The sequence below is a fragment of the Oncorhynchus keta genome, chromosome 4 (genome assembly GCF_023373465.1).
Source record: "Oncorhynchus keta strain PuntledgeMale-10-30-2019 chromosome 4, Oket_V2, whole genome shotgun sequence".
Lineage (NCBI taxonomy): Eukaryota > Metazoa > Chordata > Actinopteri > Salmoniformes > Salmonidae > Oncorhynchus > Oncorhynchus keta.
This window is the reverse complement of record NC_068424.1, coordinates 52,081,209-52,106,854: the sequence shown is the minus strand read 5'-3', so window position 1 is coordinate 52,106,854 and position 25,646 is coordinate 52,081,209. Positions and strand designations below refer to the sequence as shown.

The following is a 25,646-nucleotide window of genomic DNA, read 5'->3' as shown; positions in this document are numbered from 1 at the left end:
TCAGGATGATCCATTCAGTTAACAAAATCACAGAGGCATGGATAAAATTATATTCTATTTTATTTTTACAAAAATAATAAAACTTGTTCATGCTCCACAAAGTTTGGATAAATAATAAAAAGGAGGGATTAACAGAGAAGGTTAAAATGCAGAAGAGGGCACTGATAGCACATCCTCCAAGTCCCCCCTCCTCTCCCCTGTAACTATTCCCCAGGTTGTTGCTGTAAATGAGTCTGTTCTCAATCAACTTACCTGGTAAAATAAAATAAAAAAATATCTCAATCATTTTCCATTTAACCACATTGCAGCATTTCTGGTAAGCCCAAACGGACAAACTTTAGAGGAAGAACTGGAGTGTGACAAAGGTTTATCATAACCATAAATTCAAATTTCAGGAATACAAAGCCCTTCTTTCTTTATAAATAAGGTGGCCAAAAATGACTGTAAAACACTCATCATGACAAGTGATGTCTTGCATGCAAAAGTCTCACCTACAGAAGTAAAAACTAAAATGTTAATTTTAAGCTTTAACCCACAAGCTGAACACAAGATACAGCTCGATATCCATCATCCCGCTTTCCCTGGCAGATGAGCTGGTATGTAGGTAAATGACACTCGCAAGAGCCAAGTTTGTAGAAAGCATCAACATTTTTTTTTTGTTTTTTGTTTGATACTAATGACCCTCAGGGTCAGAACCTGTACCAGGTCACCTGACCAGATGCGAGGTGAGCCAGTAGATAATGATTGGCTGAAAGGCTGCGGTGGCCACGGCGATGTACAGGCGGAGTCTTGGTTTGGCTGTCGCCCCAGCCCCCATGGAGTCATGGGAGAGAGACGACAGAATCTTCATTTTGAGAGAGCGGACCTGATGTGGTGATCAAAATGCCGTTTAGTCTTAAACAAAGTTGAAAGTAAAATAAACTAATTAAACCATGTCAACTTGTCTACTATCTTGCATTAAGCATGCCTTACTAGGTAATACAATATCTGAAACAGTTCCAGAGTTCTGAAGTACTTACAATGAAAAACATAAGAGCACAAGATGTCCAAGTGAGAGCCACGAAGTACCCATCACTGCCAAACAGCAGACCACCCAGCACTGTGAAAATCATTCTAAAACAAAGAATCATCATGCTAAAAAAACTGAGGTATCACAGTAATGTGTGAACAAATGTAACAACTTGAGGTATATATATCTTACAGAATGTAGATCTATTGGATCCCTTACCCCACATATTTGTATCCACTGTATGCAAAGAGGTCAAAAATGTCAGAGTGAACAGAGAGAATGTAGAGACACAGGAACATGACCAAGACCTCTATGACGACCCACACCAAAGCAGTGCTGGCACACAGACCAAGGACTTCTGGACTGAACCTGCCATTGAAGAAGAGACAATAATAATAATAATAATAATAATAATAATAATATATGCCATTTAGCTGACGCTTTTATCCAAAGCGACTTACAGTCATGTGTGCATACATTCTACGTATGGGTGGTCCCGGGAATCGAACCCACTACCCTGGCGTTACAAGCGCCATGCTCTACCAACTGAGCCACAGAAGGACCATAATGAGGGAAGAACTTTAGTTTGCTGATTAATTTACAAATAGAGACAAATACAATGTATTAATTTCATTAACACAGTATCTGTAACATTACAGAAATCATATACAGTGGGGGAAAAAAGTATTTAGTCAGCCACCAATTATGCAAGTTCTCCAACTTAAAAAGATGAGAGGCCTGTAATTTTCATCATAGGTACACTTATTTTCCACCATAATTTGCAAATAAATTCATTAAAAATCCTACAATGTGATTTTCTGGATTTTCTTTCTTATTTAGTCTGTCATAGTTGAAGTGTACCTATGATGACAATTACAGGCCTCTCATCTTTTTAAGTGGGAGAACTTGCACAATTGGTGGCTGGCTAAATACTTTTTTGCCCCACTGTATTTGCTTGGCCATGTTTGTACAGTTGTAAAGAAAAAGTAGTTGAAGTAACCTCTTCTGAATGCCAAGGGCCATCCCAGCTAGCAAAATGTAGGTGATGAAAGCCATTGCTGAAAAACAATACAGTAATAATAAACAAAACAATTCAAAGTGTGTATTCCAATTCAAAAGATTCCGTCATGAAGGACAAATGATATTAAACATCTTTCTGATGTCATAAACTTAACTTACAAGGTATGTAAAGGTCGGGCGCATTCACATCATGCCTGGGTGTGAGAGGAGTGTCCCTGTGGTAACGAACTTCCCAGTCCTATTGACATTACAATATGTGCAATATATTTACACCTCATAGAGAAGCCATAGTTTTTGCTGAACCTAACATTTAATCAGGTCACAGAATGTCTAACCATTTCTCTAAGTCTGAGTATGGAACATGTGTGGAAACTGATCAGGCTTGTTAATATAAAACATTGATGAAACACAAATGCAGCCGTCCCTTCTACATCTTCTATGTGACATCAACATCAAAACACACCAGTGCTAGCTGAGTGATTATCTTGTTTGGAGGCCTGACTATTTGATAGGCGCAAGAGAACATGAGACGAGACGAAGGTGGAATGCCGAGACCATCTCCATGACACACCAGTGTGTGCTACAGTGCTGTTGGGTATCATACGCTGTGGAACATCAAGTGTAAGGCTGTGATATGGTGTGTTTGGTGTAATAAAATTACTTCATTACCTGATGTGTGTACGGGAACACGAGGAGCAGTAGTTTCTTCATTACATATTTGGAATCGACGGCAAAGAAGTACTTCAGCTTGTTCACAGACACGTACCTGCTGATCTGAAGAGGGAGATTGCGAAAATGAAATTCTCTGTCAAAGACTGTTGGCGCAGTCTCATCCAGCATCAAGAGACGGACAGAGAAATGTTTCATAATACTAAGGAACAAACTATGGAAAAGGTAAACAGTGGGCTCCATCAGGCACAAACTGAGCCAAAGGAACAGATGCAGACCAGCTCTAGAACTCATGTGGCTACCTCATGCACGGCTAACCATAAACAATCCTATCTTTATCCATATTTGGCTGAAGCATTTTCATAAAACCTCATCCTGAGTTGATCTGAAAGGATCCTTCGGAAAGTATTTCAGACCCCTCGACTTTTTCCACATTTTGTTAGGTTACAGCTTTATTCTAAAATATATTTTTTAAGTTTCCCCCTCACTCAATATACACACAATACCCCATAATGACAAAGCAAAAACTGTTTTAGAAAGTTCTGCTAATTTATTAAAAATAAAAACGAAAATATCACATTTACATAAGTATTCAGACCCTTTACTCAGTACTTTGTCGAAGCACCTTTGGCAGCGATTACAACCTCGAGTCTTCTTGGGTATGACTCTACAAGCTTGGCAAACATCTACTTGTGGATTTTCTCTCATTCTTCTCTGGAGATCCTCTCAAGTTCTGTCAGGTTGGATGGGGAGCGTCGGTGCACAGCTATTTTTAGGTCTCTCCAGAGATGTTCGATCAGGTTCAAGTCCGGGCTCCTGGCTGGGCCAATCAAGGACATTCAGAGACTTGTCCCGAAGCCACTCCTTCGATGTCTTGGCTGTGTGCTTAGGGTCATTGTCCTGTTGGAAGGTGAACCTTAACCTGCTCAGGACCTCAGACTGGGATCTCTGTACTTTGCTCCGTTCATATTTGCCTCGATCCTGACTTGTCTACTAGTCCCTGCCACTGAAAAACATCCCCACAGCATGATACTGCCACCAACATGCTTCATCGTAGGGATGGTGCCAGGTTCCTCCTATGTGATGCTTGGCATTCAGGCCAAGGAGTTCAATCTTGGTTTCATCAGAGTCCTTTATATGCCTTTTGGCAAACTCCTAGCGGGAGGTCATGTACATTTTACTGAGGAGCGGCTTCCATCTGGCCACTCTACCAAAAAGGCCTGATTGGTGGAGTGCTGCAGAGATGGTTGTCTTTCTGAAAGGTTCTCCCATCTCCAGAGGAACTCTGGAGCTCTGTCAGAGGGACCATCGGGTTCTTGGTCAGCTCCCTGACCAAGGCCCTTCTCCCCCGATTGCTCAGTTTGGACAGCTCTAGGAAGAGTCTTGGTGGTTCTAAACTTCTTCCATTTAAGAATGATGGAGGCCACTGTGTTCTTGGGGACTTTCAATGCTGCATTTTGACATTTTTTGCATACTTCCCCAGATCTGTGCCTCGGCACAATCCTGTCTCAGCGCTTTAGGGACAATTCCTTCGACCTCATGGTTTGTTACTTGCTCTGACATGCACTGTCAACTGTGGGACCTTGTATAGACAGGTGTGCCTTTCCAAATCATGTCCAATCAATTGAATTTACGACAGGTGGACACCAATCAAGTTGTAGAAACATCTCAAGGATGATCAATGGAAACAGGATGCACCTGAGCTCAATTTCAAGTCCCATAGAAAGTGACTGAATACTTACGTAAATAAGGTATACGTTTATTTTTTATTAATTAGCAAAAAATGAGTTTTCACTTTGTCATTATGGGGTAGTGGGTGTAAATTGCGGAGGAAATTGTTTCATTTAATCCATTTTAGAATATGGGTGTAAGGTAACAAAATGTGGAGAAAGTGGTCTGAATACTTTCCGAAGGCACTGTACCTGCAGCAACGTTAGTGCATTCAGCTGCTAGTTTTTTGGAATGTAGCCATCATCCTAATGAAAATGAAACCAGCCTCTGTGATTCTCTCACCTCCTTGTTAACAATTTCCTTCCCCTGGTTGGCCAGGGAAGAGCCATACATCATGGCTGCACTGGCCATTGGGTCAGCAAACAGGTTGTTGACCCCAGCATCCGCTGGTCCTCCAACTGGAGCCCCTCCAATGTTGTATCCAGGAGTGTAATAACCCTGATTGTTCATTGGTGGTGCTGCAGAACTGGTATCTGCAAAGAGGAGAGGGTCCCCGGTGTGGGGACCTGCACGAGCTCTTGGCTTTGCTACAGAGGGATGAAATGAGATAGAGATTTGTCCCTCTGTAGTATTGTATGACATCATATCAGAAATATTTGGTATTGATAATAAATGTGAAAAATGACACTACCTGTCAAAAGTTTGGACACATACTCATTCCAGGTTTTTCTTTATTTTTACCATGTTCTACATTGTAGAATAGTGAAGACATCAAACTATGAAATAACACATATGGAATCATGTAGTAACCAAAACAAAGTGGTAAATCAAAATACATTTTATAATCTTCAAAGTAGCCACCCTTTGCCTTGACAGCTTTGCACACTCTTGGTATTCTCTCAACCAGCTTCGTGAGGTAGACACCTGGAATGCATTTCAATGAACAGGTTAATTTGTGGAATTTCTTTCCTTCTTAATGCGTTTGAGCCAATCAGTTGTGTTGTGACATGGTAGGGGTGGTATACAGAAGATAGCCCTATATGGTAAAAGATGAAGTCTATATAATATGGCAAGAACAGCTCAAATAAGCAAAGACAAATGACAGTCCATCATTACTTTAAGACATGAAGGTCAGTCAATCCGGAATATTTCAATAACTTTGAAAGTTTCTTCAAGTACAGTCACAAAAACAATCAAGTGCTATGATGAAAGTTCATTAGGAGTTACCAGGCTCAGGAATTGCAGCCCAAATAAATGTGTCAGAGTTCAAGTAACAGACACATCTCAACAGCAACTGTTCATAGGAGACTTCGTGAATCAGGCCTTTATGGTAAAATTGCTGCAAATAAACCACAACTAAAGGACACCAATAAGAAGACACTTGCTTGGGCCAAGAAACATGAGCAATGGACCAGTGGAAATGTGTCCTTTGGTCTGGAGTCCAAATGGGACCCAACCGCCATGTCTGTGAGACGCGGTGTGAATGAACGGGTGGGACTATCATTTGTTTTTCAACAGGACAATAACCCAACACACCTCCAGGCTGTGTAAGGGCTATTTGACCAAGATGGAGAGTGATGGAGTGCTGCATCCGATGACCTGGCCTCCACAATCCCCCGACCTCAACCATATTGAGATGGTTTGGGGATGAGTAGGACTGCAGAGTGACGGAAATGCAGCCAACGAGTGCTCAGCATATGTGGGAACTCCTTCAAAACTGTTGGAAAAGCATTCCAGGTTAAGCTGGTTGAGAGAATGCAAAGCGGTCATCAAGGCAACAGGTGGCTATTTGATTTGTTTAACACCTTTTTGGTTTCTACATGATTCCATGTGTTATTTCATAGTTGATGTCTTCACTATTATTTCACAATGTATAAACGTTCTATTTTATATAGAGGCGAAGTTAAGTTGAGGACTGGTCTCTGGATCCGTTAGCAACAACATTTAGTCACCATACCTGTACGCTTACCTGTACAACGTCGGTCCTTCCGCGAGGTGTCGAAATTCATACTTTAACGAATACAACCGACATTTTCCTCGTTGCTCATACTACCTAAACAGAGATTAAATTGTTTCAATGCAAACAGGGATCATTGGGACGTCAACGGGGGAAAAAAAGAAAATCGGTGGTTGTATTCGCTAAAAGTTATTATTTTAAGTATTAATTTCGGCACCCCGCGGAAGGAACTCACTTGTACAGAACAAACATTTAAGCGTTTTCAGAATCGACTGATGGTGACTCAATGTTGTTGCTAGCAAATTCCGCGACCAGTCATGAAAATCCAACTCAGCATCCATATAAGAGAATGGAGTTGAGCCGGGGTTCCTCAACTATGGTGAAGCATGATAATACTGAGTCCCAAAGCAATTATGAGACTCTAAAAGTGACTGAGTATTCAACCTGTAGCATAATGCAATGACAGCCTTGCTTGCCTAACTCTAGCTAGCTCCAGAGAACATTTTAGCTAACGTTACTTACCACTTGCTCTGTAACCATGCTGTGGAAGGTCCATTGTAAAACAGCTGTTCAAAAATAGAAACACAATATTCTGGTTTGATAACGGCCTGCAACGCTCCTTCATACGTTGCTGGATCTTCACATCCAGTAACGTCACTAGCTAGCAAGCTATAGCTGGTTTCTCTTGCTAGTTCGCTAATGTGTGCTAGCTAACTGAGAGATGGTTAGTTTTTGCCACCATTTCAATTGAACAACAATTGACAGTTAATTAAAGTAGAATAACATATTTCAACGTACACGATTATATAAAAAAATATATTTAAAAAATAATAATAACACTATGACCTATTTACTCATGGAATAAAACATAAACTATTTAAAAAGCCCAAACTTCACCTACATACGTATGCTGGGCCTTCGTAGAACCCGCCCCTTTTACATTACCTTAACCTATTATTGGTCTCCTTCTCTGCCTGCGTGGCAGAGTGGATAACCATTTGGCTATCTGGCATCCTTGGGACTTCCCAACTCTGACGTTACCCCTTATTGGAGTTAATATTTAAAATACTTCAGTTAAAATATAATTATTTATTTAAGAAATTCTGACATTGATAAAGTTTAAGTATATTTAATTCAACTGCTAATAATATTAGGTAAATTTCATATTCGCAAATGCATATTGCTAATTCAAAACCTAACTTGTGATGAATTTGAATTTCAACAACATGGCACTAATTTAACTAAAAGGAAAAACAAAAAGGAAATTTACTTGTATTATGAATATAATTTGTTTGTTTAGGATTCCTGGCAATATAAATAGTTTGTATGTATGTTTGTTTGCATGTGGCTATTCCTCTTTTGTTTGTTGATATTTGTTTGTTAATATAAAATAAAATGAATAAATAAATAAAAACATACAAAAAAATGGATACGGTTAAGGGTTCAGGGTTCAAGTTAGGTAGTGGTTAAGGTTAGAATCCATGGTAGAGACGTCTTAAGGATTCCAAATAGCACTAACTATTAGCAAAATACTTATATCAAAGTTGTATTGTTCTATTTGCGCTTATATTGGCATATATAAAGATGGGTTCTGACTAGAGAGTGTACAGCTACGACCGGAATTGACTTTTTCGTAACAGGTTTGAAGAATTTAAAGGTGTTACATGGTAAATCTGACATCTGCATTGGCCGTGCAGCATTTACGGTTATAGGGCCTCTGCAGAAGTAAGAGCATTCATGCTTCTTGCGCTTTGCAGCACAGCTCAGAGCTGTTGTGAAGGATGTTGTCAAGGAAGTGAGTTTGTGTTTAAACAGGACCTCCCGCCCCCACCTACTATCAAAACAATCATGTCAACACGGAGCTATACAGAGCCCTCTGCAATGTTACAAAATTTGGGAGGCCCACAGCCATGCGGTACTGAGCTCCAAAGTCCCCTCGATTGCGTCACCTCCATACAGAGTCTCCGACAACATTTTCGGATCAAGTATAAGTTGGCTCTTACGCATCAGGTTATGAGACTTAGGTTAAGGTTAGAGTTAAGGTCTGGACAATCTGGACCCTTTCTTTCTAAAATTATCTGCCGAAATTGTTGCAACCCCTGTCACTAGCCTGTTCAAACTCTCTTTTGTGTCGTCTGAGATTCCCAAGGAATGGAAAGCAGCTGCGGTCATCTCCCTCTTCAAAGGGGGGGACACTCTTGACCCAAACTGCTACAGACCTATATCTATCCTACCCTGCCTTTCTAAGGTCTTCGAAAGCCAAGTCAACAAACAGATTACCGACCATTTAGAATCCCACCGCACCTTCTCCGCTATGCAATCTGGTTTCAGAGCTGGTCATGGGTGCACCTCAGCCACGCTCATGGTCCTAAACGATATCTTAACCGCCATCGATAAGAAACAATACTGTGCAGCCATATGCATTGACCTTGCCAAGGCTTTCGACTCTGTCAATCACCACATCCTCATCGGCAGACTCGATAGCCTTGGTTTCTCAAATGATTGCCTCGCCTGGTTCACCAACTACTTCTCTGATAGACTTCAGTGTGTCAAATTGGAGGGCCTGTTGTCTGGGCCTCTTACAGTCTCTATGGGGCTGCCACAGGGTTCAATTCTTGTACCGACTCTCTTCTCTGTATACATCAATGATGTCACTCTTGCTGCTGGTGAGTCTCTGATCCACCTCTACGCAGACGACACCATTCTGTATACTTCTGGCCCTTCTTTGGACACTGTGTTAACAACCCTCCAGATGAGCTTCAATGCCATACAACTCTCCTTCTGTGGCCTCCATCTGCTCTTAAATACAAGTAAAACTAAATGCATGCTCTTCAACCGATCGCTGCCTGCACCTGCTCGCCCGTCCAGCATTACTACTCTGGACGGTTCTGACTTAGAATATGTGGACAACTACAAATACCTAGGTGTCTGTTAGACTGTAAACTCTCCTTCCAGACTCACATCAAACAACTCCAATCCAAAGTTAAATCTAGAATTGGTTTCCTATTTCGCAACAAAGCATCCTTCACTCATGCTGCCAAACATGCCCTCGTAAAACTGACCACCCTTCCGAACCTCGACTTCGGCGATGTCATTTACAAAATAGCCTCCAATACCCTACTCAATAAATTGGATGCAGTCTATCACAGTGCCATCCGTTTTGTCACCAATGCCCCATATACTACCCACCACTGCGACCTGTACTCTCTCGTTGGCTGGCCCTCGCTTCATACTCGTGGCCAAACCCACTGGCTCCAGGTCATCTACAAGACCCTGCTGATCACCATAGCAGCACCCACCTGTAGCATGCGCTCCAGCAGGTATATCTCTCTGGTCACCCCCAAAACCAATTCTTCCTTTGGCCGCCTCTCCTTCCAGTTCTCTGCTGCCAATCACTGGAACGAACTACAAAAATCTCTGAAACTGGAAACACTTATCTCCCTCACTAGCTTTAAGCCCCAGCTGTCAGAGCAGCTCGCAGATTACTGCACCTGTACATAGCCCATCTATAATTTAGCCCAAACAACTAACTCTTCCCCTACTGTATTTATTTATTTTCCTCCTTTGCATCCCATTATTTTTATTTCTGCTTTGCACATTCTTCCACTGCAAATCTCCCATTCCAGTGTTTTACTTGCTATATTGCATTTACTTCGCCACTATGGCCTTTTTTTGCCTTTACCTCCCTTATCTCACATCATATATAGACCTATTTGTCTACTGTATTATTGACTGTACGTTTGTTTTACTGCATATGTAACTCTGTGTTGTATGTGTCGAACTGCTTTGCTTTATCTTGGCCAGGTCACAATTGTAAATGAGAACTTATTCTCAACTTGCCTACCTGGTTAAATAAAGATGAAATAAAAATAATAATAAAATAAAAGGTAGGCTAAATAAATAAAATAACTTCCGGTCGAAGCTGTACTCACTCTCGTTACAACCATAAAGATGTTTGTTACCACAGCCACAAAGTCAAAATGGTCTATATCTTAAAATGTAAGGTTAGGCATAAAGGTTAGGCATTTAAGGTTAGGCATAAAGTTAGCAGTGTAAGAAGATCAAATGTAGAAATTGGCGGGGTTTAGCCATAATTATGACTTTGTGGCTGTGGTAATTTATGACGACCAATAAAGATTCAGTCTGTGCACTGATTGGTTTTCCGGGATATCTGTCGTGGTGAATCAGGAATCGTGCATTATCATCAGCTCCTTCAACCTTGGCCGGTGTAAAAAGGATTGTTGTAGTCTTTACCATGTCAAACATTTAGAATATTATGACATGAATACACATGTATTCTAAATCAAGTCAAATTGTATTGGTCACATACACATATTTAGCAGATGTTATTGCGGGTCTAGCGAAATGCTTCTGTTCCTTGCTCCAACAGTGCAGTAATATCTAACAATTCACAACAAGACACACAAATCTAAATAAATAATGGAATTAGGATGAGCAATGTCGGCGTGACATTGACTGTTCACTTTAATAATGAAACACTAGTCTCTTGAATAATGTTTACATACTGCTTTACTAATTTCATATGTATATACTGTATTCTATTCTACTGTATTTTAGTGTGTATGATGTGTATATATGCTATAGAGAGCCACATAGACTGCGTTACCACAGACAACTCAATTCTGACCCTTTTTCCACTAAGTAATTGGTACTTTTTACATCAAGATATTTTTCAGAGCTGATCTGATTGGACCAATTAGTGAAAAAAAGATCTGAATAGGCTCTATATAGCACATGCCTGCCCAACCCTCTTCCTGAGATCTACTGCCCTGTAGGTTTTCAATCCAACCCTAATTTAGTGTATCTGATTCAGCTAGTTAAGGTCTTTTTGAGCAACTAATTAGTAGAATCAGGTGTGTTAAACTAGGGTTGGACTGAAAACCCACAGGACCGTAGATCTCCAGAAAGAGGGTTGGGCAGTCCTGGTAGCATATATATACATTATACAGCCATATAGATATTTATATAAGTATGGCCAATATCAAGCAAAATCAGCTACCTCCTGAGTGTCTATGGTATTAGCAGTATCCTATCTCCTTGAAGAGGTGGATTGTCATCTAGAGCTTGGATACAGAAACAATTTATGCTCAAAGAATGCACTCAAACTACACATTTATCAAGAATTGTAGGCACCTTGTACCAAAAGTCAAAACTGTTGAATAGAGGAACATTACTTCATCTTGACCCTGCTTGCTTCAATTAGTTGGCCATTTTCTGCTTCTATGCTTATCTGTCACCTAAGAAATGTAATAAATATATATAACAAAAACCCATTGTAAACACAGTGTTGATTTACATAAAACCAAATTACAGTGCACTTTTCCTCTGGCTAACTTTAGTTTTATAGAAGGTAGCCCATGTTGCCTTCTGAAAGAAACAGTGACTCGTGGTGACTAATTAAATACACTTGGTAATTGTGAAGGTTATTACTTGTAATCTGATACATAATCAAATGAACAACATATCAACAAAACATTATTTATCAAAGATACACCAAAAAGACAGGGAAATTACTCATCCATATTAGATGTTAGCGTGTATGGTAGGAGATTGCATGTGTGTGTGTGTGTGTGTGTGTGTGTGTGTGTGTGTGTGTGTGTGTGTGTGTGTGTGTGTGTGTGTGTGTGTGTGTGTGTGTGTGTGTGTGTGTGTGTTATGGGGGATTGGATGAGTAGGTGTATGTGATGTGGCATATGAAAAAAACATGAAGACTTAGAAAATGCATCTGGGTGTTGTAATGTGCATGGTTGTACGGTGTGTACCACTGTAGCTACCTACCTCTGCATGTATATGTAGTCTATGTCTGTGATGCATCAATGATGCATGTCTGAGTCAATTGGTGTGAAAAAAAATCCCGGGCTGGTCAGCATGTTGTGGCATGTCATATAGAGACAGAAACGGTGTGTCATCATGGCATTCCAGAGGCATTAAGTCATCTTCACCTTCCCCTATATTTTCATTCAACAGTCTGATGAGGTGTCATTCATATAGTATGCCACAGAGAGAGAAGTGCACGTGTCTCCCCACAAAAAGAAATAATACAGGCAAAGTAAACCTGAAAATAAGGAAGTGAAAGTAATATTAGGTCACTGTGATGCATAAGACAAAAATGCCATGCTTTATAAATCTGTCGTTCTGCCCCTGAACAAGGCAGTTAACCTTAACCCACTGTTGCTAGGCCTTCATTGTAAATAATAATTAGTTCTTAACTGACTTGCCTGGGTAAAGGTTCAATAAAAATTAAATAAATCAAATGTTGTATACATCTTTCACTTTCACGCATTGTGATGTTGTTGAGTGCCAAAAACAACAGTAAGGGCAAAATGGTTAAAATGATAAAGATGATAAAACAGTCATGATTCACTGTATCTTCAATACATATCAATTTATCATAATACATGCTGCTAAGTTGTAGCCTTATTCTATATCCTAAGAGACAAGCTGGAATAAATTGCAACTGAATCATACAGTAGGCTACGTATTGGCTTTGATAATACTCGGTAGTTATTCACAAAAGATGAGTCAACCATGGCGGGAACTCAACCCCAATCGAGCCATAAGGGAAGAGCAGGGACTGCAGCGGTTCAGTGATATCGCCACTACTAGAGAGATGGTGGCAGTCGCTGCACATTTAGGATTTAAGAAGCGTTTGACAGTAGACTACATAGAAAACAGCAAGTTACGGACACTGCCAAAGACAGTTGAAACAGATGGAGAAATAATTCACATTTTGCGTTCACACTGGCAAACCAAATTCTGATATTTTTGCCATAAATTGGTATTTTGACCAATCACATCACAGATTTTCCAGAGCTGATCTGATTGGTCAAAAGACCAATTAGTGAAAACGCAAGTCTAAACGCAGCCAAAATGTCATTCCGCTGACTGACCCCCTTCAGGCAGTGTTCCCCAGATTTATGTGTTCAAGAAAAAGAAAGTGGATGCAAAGTATGGGGCAGAGAGCGTGCTTTCCGCCCCTGTTATGGGTTAGCTGACAATAACACCAAAACAATACACACGCTTCAATTGGGCAGATGTCCGTGAGTTGTTGTGATTCTGGATGGCCAGATAGCTCCCAACAATGACAAGAAACTGCAATGTGGGGATTGGGAATCTTACGTGAGTCATTTAAACTAGTTTAAGCTTGTTCTTGATAACACGTTTTGATTTGAGGTGTTTTGACTGATTTAATGTCTGCTAAAACTCGCAAGCTTGCTAACCAACAACTAACAATGTACTTGAGACAAGTGGTCATTGTGCAAACGTCTTTTCATGTTTTCAATAAACATTGAAGACCCAATATATAGTTTACATGTTGTCACAAATCTAAGCCAACCCCATCTGTTTTGCCCCATAGTTTTCTAGGTTCGGGAGCTGAAGAAATTCATATTGGCCCCTAAGACCCTCACGAACTTTTACAGGTGCACAGTTTAGAGCGTCCTGTCCATAGGACGGCAACTGCACCGACCGCAACCGCAGGGCTCTCCAGAGGGTGGCGCGGTCTGCCCAACGCGTCACCGGGGGACACATACAGCACCCGATGTCACAGGAAGGCGAAAAATATCATGAAGGACATCAACCAACCGAGCCACGGCCTGTTCACCCCTCTATCATCCAGAAGGCGAGGTCAGTACAGGTGCGTGAAAGCTGAGACCGAGACTGAAAAACAGCTTCTACTGTATTTTAGTCAATGCCACTAAGACATTGCTCTTCCTAATATTTAAATATTTCTTAATCCCATTATTATTATTTTTTAGATTTGTGTGTATTGTTGTGACTTGTTAGATACCACTGCACTCTTGGAGCTAGGAACACAAGCCTTTCGCTACATCTGCTAAATACGTATATGTGACCAATACAATTTGATTGAAACAACCAAACTGGCAATGAGGATTCCCGGGAACACTTGCTGGAGGAAACTCACCATATTTGGCCAAAAACGTCATTCGCACGTGGTCAGTTACACACCGAAAACCAGACAACACCATTTCCAGTAATTTGGGAGGGGCGTGGAAAAACTATAGTATTGGTTTAGACGTTTATAATTCTACGATCACTCTACACTTTTCAGTCCAACTGGAATGATCCATGTATGTAAGGAGTAATTTTACATTTATTTGAGAGAATTTAGTCATACACAAGAACAAGTTTTTCATTAGAAGTTTCCTTCTTCCCCTTTCAGGATACATCTTTTCAGATCCTACCAACTTCCCGCAACAAGTAGGGTTTCCCCAATGTTTGAATAGTGAACGTGACACTACTCGAACGCTTCGTTCACTTCACCGCTTGCTCTTCATAAAACTCATCCGGATTACTTTGCATTCATCGGGATAGAAGTTTACAATCAAAGATGTACCGGAACTTTGGGGACATGGGCCACGGAGGCAGCTCTACGTACCCCAACAGCGACTCTGGCTCCCCACACACCGGATCGAGCGCTGTATCCCAGGACACCAGCACCTCAACCACTCAACAACATCAGGTAGGCGGCACACATATGGGCTATGTTGATAAACTTTAATAAGAGTAATACATTCTAATTTTTGTTTAGATTTTTCCCCCAATAGTTATGTTGCTTAATAGTATTAATTGCAGAATATATTAATAATAGAGTAGTAATGGAATAATAATGACATAAGAAATTGTATCATAGCCATGGTGTATGTCTGATTACCATTGTCTGAGTGTGGGTTTATGTTGACTTGATACACGTGATGGATGTATTTAAACATTGATTCTCAGTCTATCAAAATTGTTGCCTTTATGTCCTGATACATGCATATGTCCATGTCAAATATCTGGTTCAAAATAATAGTTTTGCTTTAAATCCTTCTGCTTGTCAATCTCTTTACGCTAATCTCGCTCTCTTTTGCTCTCATAATTTTTTTGTTGCTCTTGCTCTCCTCAGAAGTTCACTGTGGCAGGAGGCAGTCAGTTTATTCCCAGTCTCAACGACATCACTTCCAACCAAGACCTCCAGTGGTTGGTCCAGCCCTCTCTCATCGGTCCAGGTGGCCCCTCGCGGCCTCCACGTCCTCCTTACCCACCTGTAGCAGGAATGAGGTCCTTCAACCCCTCACCTTCCCAACCACACCTTTACAGACCAGGGGTCATAAGGGCCGCGGCAAGTTCTGGAAGCACGACGAGACGCAGGAACGATGAACATGTAAGAATATGTTTCGTCTTTAGCCAGCAGAGTGTGAAACTCTTATTTCAAAAGGTAGGTAGGTATTGTGCCAGAATGTCGGTGGATATTTGACCAAAATGCAGATGAATCGTAAGGTCACTTATCATAACATGCATTTCGAAGAGGTGGTTGTCCTTGAAGAGGTATAGTTTAGTAGGCCATAGTGCTGAGTGATTAGTACCTTTTTGAAGTCGGTTTGGTTTCAGTTCGATTTATTTAAAAATCTCATGGTTTTTGTGTGGGCTGAATGCTTGAACACTGAATAAACCAGTTAATAAAAGTCCCATGATGGTCGTGACTTATCAGTTATTAATCATAATTTATTCACATAACTTTACTTTAATAAAATATTAGTTTTATTTGATGACTTAATTATTTAATTCTGAGTCATCTCATCTCTGTAGAGCTCTGCTGCCTATGCTGTCTGACAAAATCACTATTTTAATAGGTTTTCCAAATAAGGCATACTTTGACTGCTGAATACCAACTATCAATCACTTAGATCATGTATTTTCAAGCTCGCAAAGCAACTGCTTTCTAGCCCTCTCGATCGCGCATTCTCTCTTCTCTGTCTACATGTCTGCTCCGCTCAGACCAGACAAGTTTAAGCAGGAGCACAATGGATTATGGTCATTGTAGTTAATTACAACATTTTCTGAGCTAAACTGTAGAATATTGGCCTGGTGGAAACTACACCTCCCTACTACACCGGACAGTTCAGGCTTCATCTGATTTATCTCTACAGGAAAAACAAAATGGAAATCAAATAATTGAACTGACTTCTGTCAATTAGTTCTTTAAAAAAAAAACAGACATTTCGGTTAATCGCTCTGCACTAGTAGACCCTTTTCCGTGTAGTTGTCTTATTAATAATGCTACACTGGATACAGAGAGGCTTATAATTCCAGTGCTTCGTTGGGACTGAGAGGGGCATGGAAAAGGGCAACTAGGGACTTCACAGAGGTGTCGAGACGGATGGCTGAGTCGGTGTCGGTAGTGAGTAATATCCTGTAGTGCCGGTGACTGACTTATACTTCTGATATGGCAGTGAGACATTACCACACACCAATCTGTCTGATAGGATGAAAACGAAATTACAGAAACAAATATTCCTGAGAGCTCTCTTTTGAATGGGCTAGATTTTTGGGGGGTGAAAATTTGGAAATTCCAGATGATGCAGAGGTTGACCACATCTGTTTTGGTTGACACCTAGATCTATGTACTTTGGAAGAGCTATGTACACTGACCTGCTTTATAATTGTTTGAGATACGCTGCTCATTTGACGTTAGTGACTTATTAGGCTAAGTGCTAGAAAATGAGTGCTTTTATCAGCCTGTTTTTGATTTTGAGACTAAATATATCTGACGTGCGGGTTCACGAAATGTAAGAAGGCAACACATAAAGTAATTTATCAAATTGCTTAACTACTATTAGTAGTGAGTTTTTGTTTTCCTTGAGGGTATATGCTTTTTATACCCGTTGGCTATCAGTTACACTTCCAGAATGTGTGGTTGATTTGAGCTTGATGGGATGGAAAATGGGCTATCATGTGACTCAGCGGGGCAAGTCGTATGACTCATACCGGAGTCACAACGGGGGTCTGAGTGAATCATCATAATACAGGGGCGGGAAAAATTGGATGTAAAGAAACAAATAACTGGACAAAATGTTAAATTAAATTGGAGGAAGGGCGTGACAAAAGTCTCAGATGTTACAAAATGCCATTGTGAAAGTTTGAATGTAGTGACTCAGTTTATACACAAGGTGGTAGTATTTCACGACACATTTTAGTAATCTGCTGTTTAGTGCAGTCCCCTTCAGTTGCGTTGAGCTAGATGTCTTTCAAGTTGTAGTACATTTTTGTCAAACTTATTGGTACTTTTTTTCGTAGTCATCAAATGTCTTTCTCTCACTTTAGTTGTCCCCAGAGGAGTTGGCAAGACGCAGAATAAGGAGGGAGCGAAACAAACAGGCAGCTGCCAAGTGTCGTAACCGCCGACGTGAGCTGACAGACACGCTGCAAAGTGTAAGTTTAATTTGAAGAGGCTTATTAACATATGATTTACAAAACGTAAAAAAATATCACCAGTTTATAAGACACTCACATTTAATGTTTTAATTACTGGGTTTTGTGCCAATTGAAAAAATAAATAGATTGACAATACAACCCTAACCTTTTCTCTTTCGTTTTCCCTTTCTTAGGAGACAGACGAGTTGGAAGTTAAAAAGTCACATCTGCAGAAGGAGATTGCTCAACTACAGAAGGAGAAAGAAAAGCTAGAGTTGGTCATAGAGGCCCACCGTCCCATTTGCAAGATCCAGGACTCTGACTTGGATTCTGACCCGAGCTCAGGGCTTCCCTCATTAGGAATTAAAATCGAGCCTGAGGACCTACCACAGTCCTCAGTAAAGAGCCAATCAAAGATTAAGAAGCCCAGACCCCAAATTATTATCCCTGCTCGTCCTGTGACATCCTTTACCGTCCCCATAGAATCTGAGTCCCTTCATACCCCAATTCTTATTTCTACTCCATCTCTTACTCCTTTCATGGCTAGTCTGGTCTTCAGTTATCCTTCTGGCTCTCTAGACTCCAGTTCCACTAGTTCATCCCAGGCTCTACCACCTCTGCCATCTTCCTCTCAACAGGATGTGGCCCAGCAGTCTCGAAACCCCCAGCCCTGTAGTATTGCCCATCGCCGTAGCAGCAGCAGTGGGGACCAATCAGATCACTCCCTAAACTCCCCTACCATCTTCACACTGTGATTTAACGGGCTTCCATGTTGGAAAAGACTGAGTGACAACACTGGCGGTTATGAAGATGACGACGATTATGACAACGACATGGGTGACATACAAAAGCTAACACACTGACACTCACAAAGCATTATGGTGACGCAAACGACTCATATTTAAAGGATTGTATTGTTACACTATTTTTTTGTTTTCCCTGATGCATTTAACATCTGACTAACTATATGTGTTATGCTCAAAACCCAAGAGGTAGAATTGTGCAAATGTTCAAACAAAAATGCATCAACTTTGTGCAGTTTGTCAATAATGGTGATATTTCTGCATTTGAAATGTAGGAACCACATCAATTTACTGAAGCCTTACATGTTCTGTATGAACACTGGCCTTTATTACCTGTAACAACATGGTAATAAACACGTTGGTTTTGTTTTAGGATAATCATACATGCATGCCAAGTTGTAATCTTTCTCATGTATGCTATCTTTATATAAAAAAATGTATACATATTGTAGTTTAATACAATAGAATTTATTTAATTTATGAAAAACTGGGAACTGGGAACATTTAAGACAACTAAGGCAGGACCATGGGAGTAAATATAGAATATATATAGACATGTATTTGAGCGTGTAGTGTATATTTTTGATAATGTGTTCTCTTTTGACTGTGGGTTTATAGTGGGCAGTGCCTTCATTTTGATGCGATCTGATGCGACCTTACAAAGCAATGCAATAAAAGACTATAAAGACAAGGTTACGGATGTTAATTTGGTGGTGATCAAGTATGTTTGATAATATACCGATGCAAATATCACATTGTCAAGTCCAAGCAAATTCTATGCTTTAAAATAGTACAAAAGGGTTAAAGAATATTCCTTAGTGTTAAACCAATTAGTTAGTAGTTCCATTTTGAATAGATCCTGCTTGATGCTGCTGCCTAGCAACCTTACAGAAGGGGGTAATGGATGCTGGGGAGTAAAGGGAGTGGCAAACTGGCCATTCCTCTATGGTTGTCCTTGTAAAAGGCAAAGAACTGCATCACTAGCATATACAAACAGATGAAAAGAACACATTAACATTTCAGATGTGCCGAGTATGAAAGATAACGAGCAAGAAGAAAATGAGGTCACAATGAGACATCTTGGTTTGATTGAATGGGAAAGCATGTTTACAGTAAGAGGGAGTCCAGGAAAGTAGAGGAGTAGATCATAATGAGTCTAGTAAATGGAGAACAGTTTACCATGACCCTGATTCCTGAACACAGAGTTCTCTTGTTACTGTACTTCTCGCAAATGAAGTGAGTCAGTCACTCACACGGGGCCCAGAGAGCATATGATAAGTATAGGGGTTAGAAGAGAGAGTGCCTATGTGTGTTCCTCGCTGTCAAAGGAGCTCTCTGTGTTTCACTAAGTTGATGAAAGTGTTACTGTCCACTCCAGGTCTCCTTGCTGTGCAAACAGGTCCAACAATACATCTGATGAATATCCACAATGTCAGGCTGTATGACATGGACAGGAACATCAATCAACTGCAGTCTGGGACAAACAGATCGCGAGATCAATCAATCACTCACGTTACACCATGTAAAATGGCCTTCCTGCACACACAAAGGTCATAACACGATTGAGTGTCTCAGCCAGTGTATTTAAAGGTCTTCAATGCACTACGAGCAGCCCACCAATTAAAGCCAAAAATGCAAATCTTATCCAATCCAGGAGCATGTTCTATATGCACAAAACAGAAATGTGTATTCATTAATGAAGTAATACTGATAGGTCAAGTTAATGAAGACAATGAGAGAGTAGCTCTACAGAATTACCACAAAACATGAGTTATATTGGGATCCTGACTACTGGCAACTTATACAGAGAATGTGAAGCAGTTATAATAATCATAACAATAATAAAGAAATGTGTCTTGCCTAGTCGCCAGCATCTATAAATCCATCATCTCGTAAACTCCAGTCTAGACCTACCAGTTTGTTGATACAAAAGTGGCTGGTTGAGAACTGCTTGGGCAGTTCAGTTCTGAGTGAGTTCAGTTCATAGGTGCAGGTGTAAGACACAAACCAGCGGTGCCATGTTTAGTGAATTGTACAGCCTAAATTACTGTAGCACACTATGTCTCTCGTGCAATTTCAGTGTAAAACTGAAGGGCTGCCAAGACAGCGCTGATAATACACAATTTCATTGTTAGTTTGTGTTTTCATACACACAGCACTCCAATCCTGACCTGAGGGACTGAATGCATAATCTACATGATTTAAATGTTATATAAAGGTCTCTCACAAAAAAAACTCACCCTTCAATTTTTTCAATGGTTTTGGATATCATGTACTAGTATGGCTCAAATCTGTGTTGAGATATGAATCTACAGGGATCCCATGGTAGCTTTGTCCAGTGCAATACGGTGCCAGGACAGTCCAGTGCATGAGATAACATCCTAACTCAACCTCCTTCCAACAACACCTTCTAATGTTAACCATATACAGTCTCAATCACCGAAAAGAGGAAAACCTCTGACAAGATTGGTCAAAAAAATAAATACAAATTGAGAAATTATAATTCCAAAAATTCTTGATCTTTAGTGTCTAATGTCTCTGTAGGGCTGTCATCTTTCCAGGAAAAAGCATTTTTATTTTCTCTTCAGGATTATTTTTCAAGTTTTCGTTAGGACAGCAGCAGGTGCTGAAGGCACAACTGACTGGCTGCCATTTTGGAGATGTTGCTGTATTTCGTGTAATATGCTATCTTCTTAAAAGAATCCCAACAAAGTTCGTGTTCTAGCAATGAATGCTGTAAACAATTATATTCCTACAATGTCAACATATTTCCTCAACCCATATTTCGCTGTATCGTGCTTTTTCACTAATCAGTGAAGTATCCAGCTCTGTTCCATCTTCAGTCATCCGGTGAGCAAACCAGGTGGAGCTGGTCCGGACTACCAACGCTCCCAGTGCTTGAACTTCCATCCCCCAGGTCTCGGGACACCATGCACGGCAGGTTGAGCTCAGTGGATCCACCGGGACTGGAGTCACTCCTGCTGACACACTCCTCCTCCAGGACCAGACAGAGCTCTTTCAGGTCCAGATTCTCCTTCACTAATCCGTCTTGCATGCGCTCTAGGTCGGACAGTTTTTTCAAGTAGCCGCCCAGATCCTCACGCATCACTTTGGCTGCGTGGTGACCGAACAGCTGCCATTCCCGGGCCAGTTTATTCACTTTTAGTCGGTCATCGTCAAGAAAACAGCACAAGTCGCGCAGTTCTGTGTTTTCTTCCTGGAGACGCTGGTTGATGGTTTTTAGCTCCCTGATCTCAAGCAGGTGGCCTTGTAATTGTTTGTTGACTTCTTTTATCAGCCGTCCACGCTGGATAAGAGCAGAGATCTTTTCAGACTCCTCTTTACGCAGTCGCCTCACCAGTTCTTCTTTAGAGCAGGCGAGTAAATCCTCGTCAGACATCTTTGACAACTCTCTGTTGTAAATCTCACTGTCACTCCCCATATTGTTTTAACTGATTGTAATACAATAACCTGAGAAAAATGACTTTCCTGATTACAGGTTACAGGCAGTTGAGGGTAAAATAACGGTAGCCTTTAATTCCTGGGATGCTCTGCAATGGGGCATGAAAAGCAAGCTTTTTAGTCTGCCCTAAATTGTGACTATCAACTGTCTCTTTCCCACCGTTGAAACAAATGTAGGCCAACAGCAATTCTTGGCTTTGCCTATGAATAATGGGAACAGGGCACATGTTTCACATGATCAAATTGACGTTTTTCTATGAGCTATAAAATGCCCTGAACAGGATCGCTATTGCTATAACACAACCAAGCAACAATGGCAATATTTGTTCTATCAAATGTCAACCAATCACTCTCAAATCTCACATGGTAATCTGTGATTAGAGGCCTTTATGAAACAAGTTTGCATTACTGTCTGTCCTGTTTCCCGTTTCTTTTCCTTGGTTACCGTCGGCAGGGTGAGGTTTTCATGCTGCTTCAATCCGTTATTTCGTTTTTATTGCAGCTGGCTCGTAATCCTATATCGCAAAACCTTGGACAAAGATATGACAATGTTCTTTCACTGAGATCTTCACGTCTTTTCAGAAAAGACCTGCTGCAGAGCATCTGCGTTCGTTGTCCGAGTAAATGTTGTATTCGCTCTGTTTGAATGATTTGTTCATGGCATAACATTCATTCCTTTTGATTATGAACCTATGAGAGGCAGTCATTTGAAATTCACCATAGAAAAACAATCAAACCATAAGGCTTTGAAGTCACTCAAAAAATATGAATCCAGACTCATGCTTGTCCTATTGCGTGGTGTGTGGAGGATAACAATGTCCGCCTTCTTCACTGTCACTTATCAAACGGATGTCTCCTCTCTCTCAAACTCGGTTTTTCTCTCCACTCTGTGCATTTCAGAAAATGACGCCCATTTCAAAATAATGGGATTGTGCTTTTTACTCTCCCCTCACATAAAAAGTAATATAAGTGTCAAATCATCATCCACAGGCGAGGCTTATCAAAACAACACGGATAAACACAATAAAAATGTACGAAATCGATACAGACCACTTCTTTGGAAGATATGCTCGGCTTAACATTGAAGATAAAAATATACAGTACATTGAAGTAAAAAAACGCTGACTATTATCCTACAGTATGTCGTTACGAGCATTCAAATCTGGTTGTCTGATTGCGGTTGTGAAGGAGGCGCTGTAGGAATGCCCCCTCTGCTGAAGCCGTCTCCCCCTCTCCCTTTCCGTTTGGTTTTCCTTTACGGTAAAATAATAGCTTATGGATTGTGTCCAGTGGAAAGAAATGACATCACACATGCAATTTGAGTGCATGTTTTTATAGGCATACTCATTTTCTTTAGTCTGTAGCCTATCACATTTGTGTTCAAATCTATGTATAGGCCTAATCTATGAAATACACACAAAAAATAGGCTATATATCATAGTATCTTTTTAGTCTATCGTTTTTTTAATATTCATTTTTTAATATATTTTTAAAGACTTCCTGCACTCTGCACCCCCCCAAGCTTTGGCCCTCCCTCACACACACACACACACACACACACACACACACACACACACACACACACACACACACACACACACACACACACACACACACAGCAGAGAATATGACACAAAGGCATCAGTATCACACTTTGACGCATAACAAGAAGTGTAGCACAGTTACAGTGTACACAGACAGAAAGTTTGACAAATGGCTTTTCTATGGTTTAAGCTGCGGCATTCGGCTCTATCCTTCCGCCCTCCACTTCCTACTCTATTGTTTCAGTGAGGCCTTAACAATATAGGGTGTTAGCCAGGACTGGGGTTCGCTTGGGACAGAATCAGGTCACTGTGAGGTTAGCTAACAGAAGGGCTGGAACTGAGAGAGGGAGGGGGTTAGCTGGTTTGCAGTGAGTGGTGTAAAACAAAAAGACAGTTGACTATGTAGTTTTTCTCTTTTGTAATTTTGCAAGGACACAGACAGATGAAGCAAAAGGAGGATGGGAGGGGTGAGGAGAGAGATTTGGTGAGATTTAGTCAGATTAATCTCTGTGGGGGAAGTGCGCATGGCGCACACACACACACACACACACACACACACACACACACACACACACACACACACACACACCACAATTCCTCATAGTAGCCCTCTACTCTTTACTATTTTATTTGTGTTTATTATTGGAAAATAACAGTTCTGATTTTCCTTTTTAAATAATTTGATTGAGTAATGCGGCGTTCCTAACCAATTGGGAAGTGGGGATTTACCACCATCGAATTACATGGAAGACTCTAAATGGATAAAAACCCATTTTGGCATGGACATTGCCATTGAGGGCTACCACTATTTTAAAGTAGTCAACTGAGTGTGCCGTCCTGTGGGTGAAGGAAGGATTACATGATTCCATCCGGGTCATCAGGAGGAATCGGTCAATTAATTATTCTTGTGAGCAAACATTCCATAATTGTAGGTGGCAGTAAATCACCAACCATGGCTTTATACCCATTCAAACAACACACTCTAGATGGTAGTATGCACCCTTTCAGTTTGTTTGCCAACTCGTAAAGTAGTAGTAAAAAGAAAAATGTACTACTTCAAAATGGAGATGGTCTCAATGGCACTGCCCGTGCACCCACAGACATCATAATGGGACAAATATAAAGATGATATCTCTATCATTCTCTATGTTTACCACATACAACTGGGAAAAGTCTATTTGAACAGCCCTCCAACTGGTAGTTACTAGTGGGAAATACATCTGTCATCCTTGAGCTTCTCTCACACATCTCCCACATGGTGACCGCTGACAGAGATAACAGCATAACAACATTTTCAGCAGTTAAATGCAACTACAAAACATTATTGTTTAAAAGCAATCTATTAATATGGTTTTTGAACAATATTATTTGTTTAAAAGCCTGATAGCTGTACTTTTAGTTTATGGTTGACACAACTTGTTGGCCATCAGCCAATCGGGCGTTTCTCAACGAGTTCAAAGCATGTGAATGCATCCAACTGGTATTTACAACTTCACAATTCCCACCTCCTACTTGGAGCTCAAGGATGATAGATGAGTTTCCCACTAGTAATTACCAGTTGGAGGGCCATTGGTATGAGGTTCTTACCTTGGAATGCAGTGTTTGGTTTTCGCCAGACATAATGGGAACCATCTCAACCAAAAAGTTGACTGAAGTTTGCCAAAAAACACCTGGAAGCACCTGGATGATCATCAAGACTCTTGGAAGAATGTTCTATGGATAGATGACTCTGCATTCCACAGTAGGAACCTCATATCAACGGTCAAACATGGTGTTGGTAGTGTGATGATTTGGGGATGCTTTGCTGCCTCAGGACCATGGACGATTTGCCTTAAAAAAGGAACCATGAATTCTGCTCTGTATCAGATACAGTGGGGCAAAAAAGTATTTAGTCAGCCACCAATTGTGCAAGTTCTCCCACTTAAAAAGATGAGAGAGGCCTGTAATTTTCATCATATGTACACTTCAACTATGACAGACAAAATTAGGATTTTTTTTTTTTATGAATTTATTTGCAAATTATGATGGAAAATAAGTATTTGGTCAATAACAAAAGTTTATCTAAATAATTTGTTATATACCCTTTGTTGGGAATGACAGAGGTCAAATGTTTTCTGTAAGTCTTCACAAGGTTTTCACACACTGTTGCTGGTATTTTGGCCCATTCCTCCATGCAGATCTCCTCTAGAGTAGTGATGTTTTGGGGCTGTTTCTGGGCAACACGGACTTTCAACTCCCTCCAAATATTTTCTATGGGGTTGAGATCTGGAGACTGGCTAGGCCACTCCAGGACC

At 40.6% G+C, this 25,646-nt stretch overlaps 4 protein-coding genes across 12 annotated transcripts in view; 2 read left to right on the top strand and 2 right to left on the bottom strand.

Annotated features, from left to right (window-relative positions):
* Positions 1–25,646, top strand: part of LOC118377620 (sorting nexin-12) — a 133,938-nt gene that overhangs the window by 99,234 nt on the left and 9,058 nt on the right. The gene's annotated exons all lie outside the window — the stretch shown is intronic.
* LOC118377524 (protein YIF1A-like) lies at positions 43–7,341 on the bottom strand. Of its 7 annotated transcripts, none has more exons than XM_052509635.1 (10): positions 7,228–7,286; positions 6,849–6,892; positions 5,206–6,086; positions 4,712–4,956; positions 2,699–2,803; positions 2,189–2,267; positions 2,010–2,067; positions 1,229–1,378; positions 1,020–1,113; positions 43–865 (listed from the first exon to the last, which is right to left on the bottom strand). In XM_052509635.1, the coding sequence occupies exons 4-10, from the start codon at positions 4,877–4,879 to the stop codon at positions 707–709; spliced, it is 813 nt and encodes a 270-aa protein (XP_052365595.1). In that variant the 5' UTR covers positions 4,880–4,956; positions 5,206–6,086; positions 6,849–6,892; positions 7,228–7,286; the 3' UTR covers positions 43–706. The 7 variants fall into 7 exon arrangements, with proteins under 7 accessions (XP_052365595.1, XP_052365592.1, XP_035620352.2 ...); XM_052509632.1 differs by lacking the exon at positions 7,228–7,286 and having other exon boundaries at positions 5,206–5,293; positions 5,906–6,086; positions 6,849–7,217; XM_035764459.2 differs by lacking the exon at positions 5,206–6,086 and having other exon boundaries at positions 7,272–7,341.
* Positions 13,233–19,039, top strand: LOC118377456 (fos-related antigen 1-like). 3 transcript variants are annotated; one of them, XM_035764385.1, is made up of 6 exons: positions 13,233–13,466; positions 13,769–13,983; positions 14,530–14,829; positions 15,256–15,513; positions 17,454–17,561; positions 17,738–19,039. In XM_035764385.1, the coding sequence occupies exons 3-6, from the start codon at positions 14,698–14,700 to the stop codon at positions 18,296–18,298; spliced, it is 1,059 nt and encodes a 352-aa protein (XP_035620278.1). In that variant the 5' UTR covers positions 13,233–13,466; positions 13,769–13,983; positions 14,530–14,697; the 3' UTR covers positions 18,299–19,039. The 3 variants fall into 3 exon arrangements, with proteins under 3 accessions (XP_035620278.1, XP_035620270.1, XP_035620263.1); XM_035764377.1 differs by having other exon boundaries at positions 13,705–13,973; XM_035764370.1 differs by having other exon boundaries at positions 13,705–13,983.
* Positions 18,793–23,002, bottom strand: LOC118377478 (coiled-coil domain-containing protein 85B). The gene has a single exon (XM_035764395.2). It carries the CDS (start codon positions 21,786–21,788, stop codon positions 21,186–21,188), a length of 603 nt encoding a protein of 200 aa, XP_035620288.1. The 5' UTR covers positions 21,789–23,002; the 3' UTR covers positions 18,793–21,185.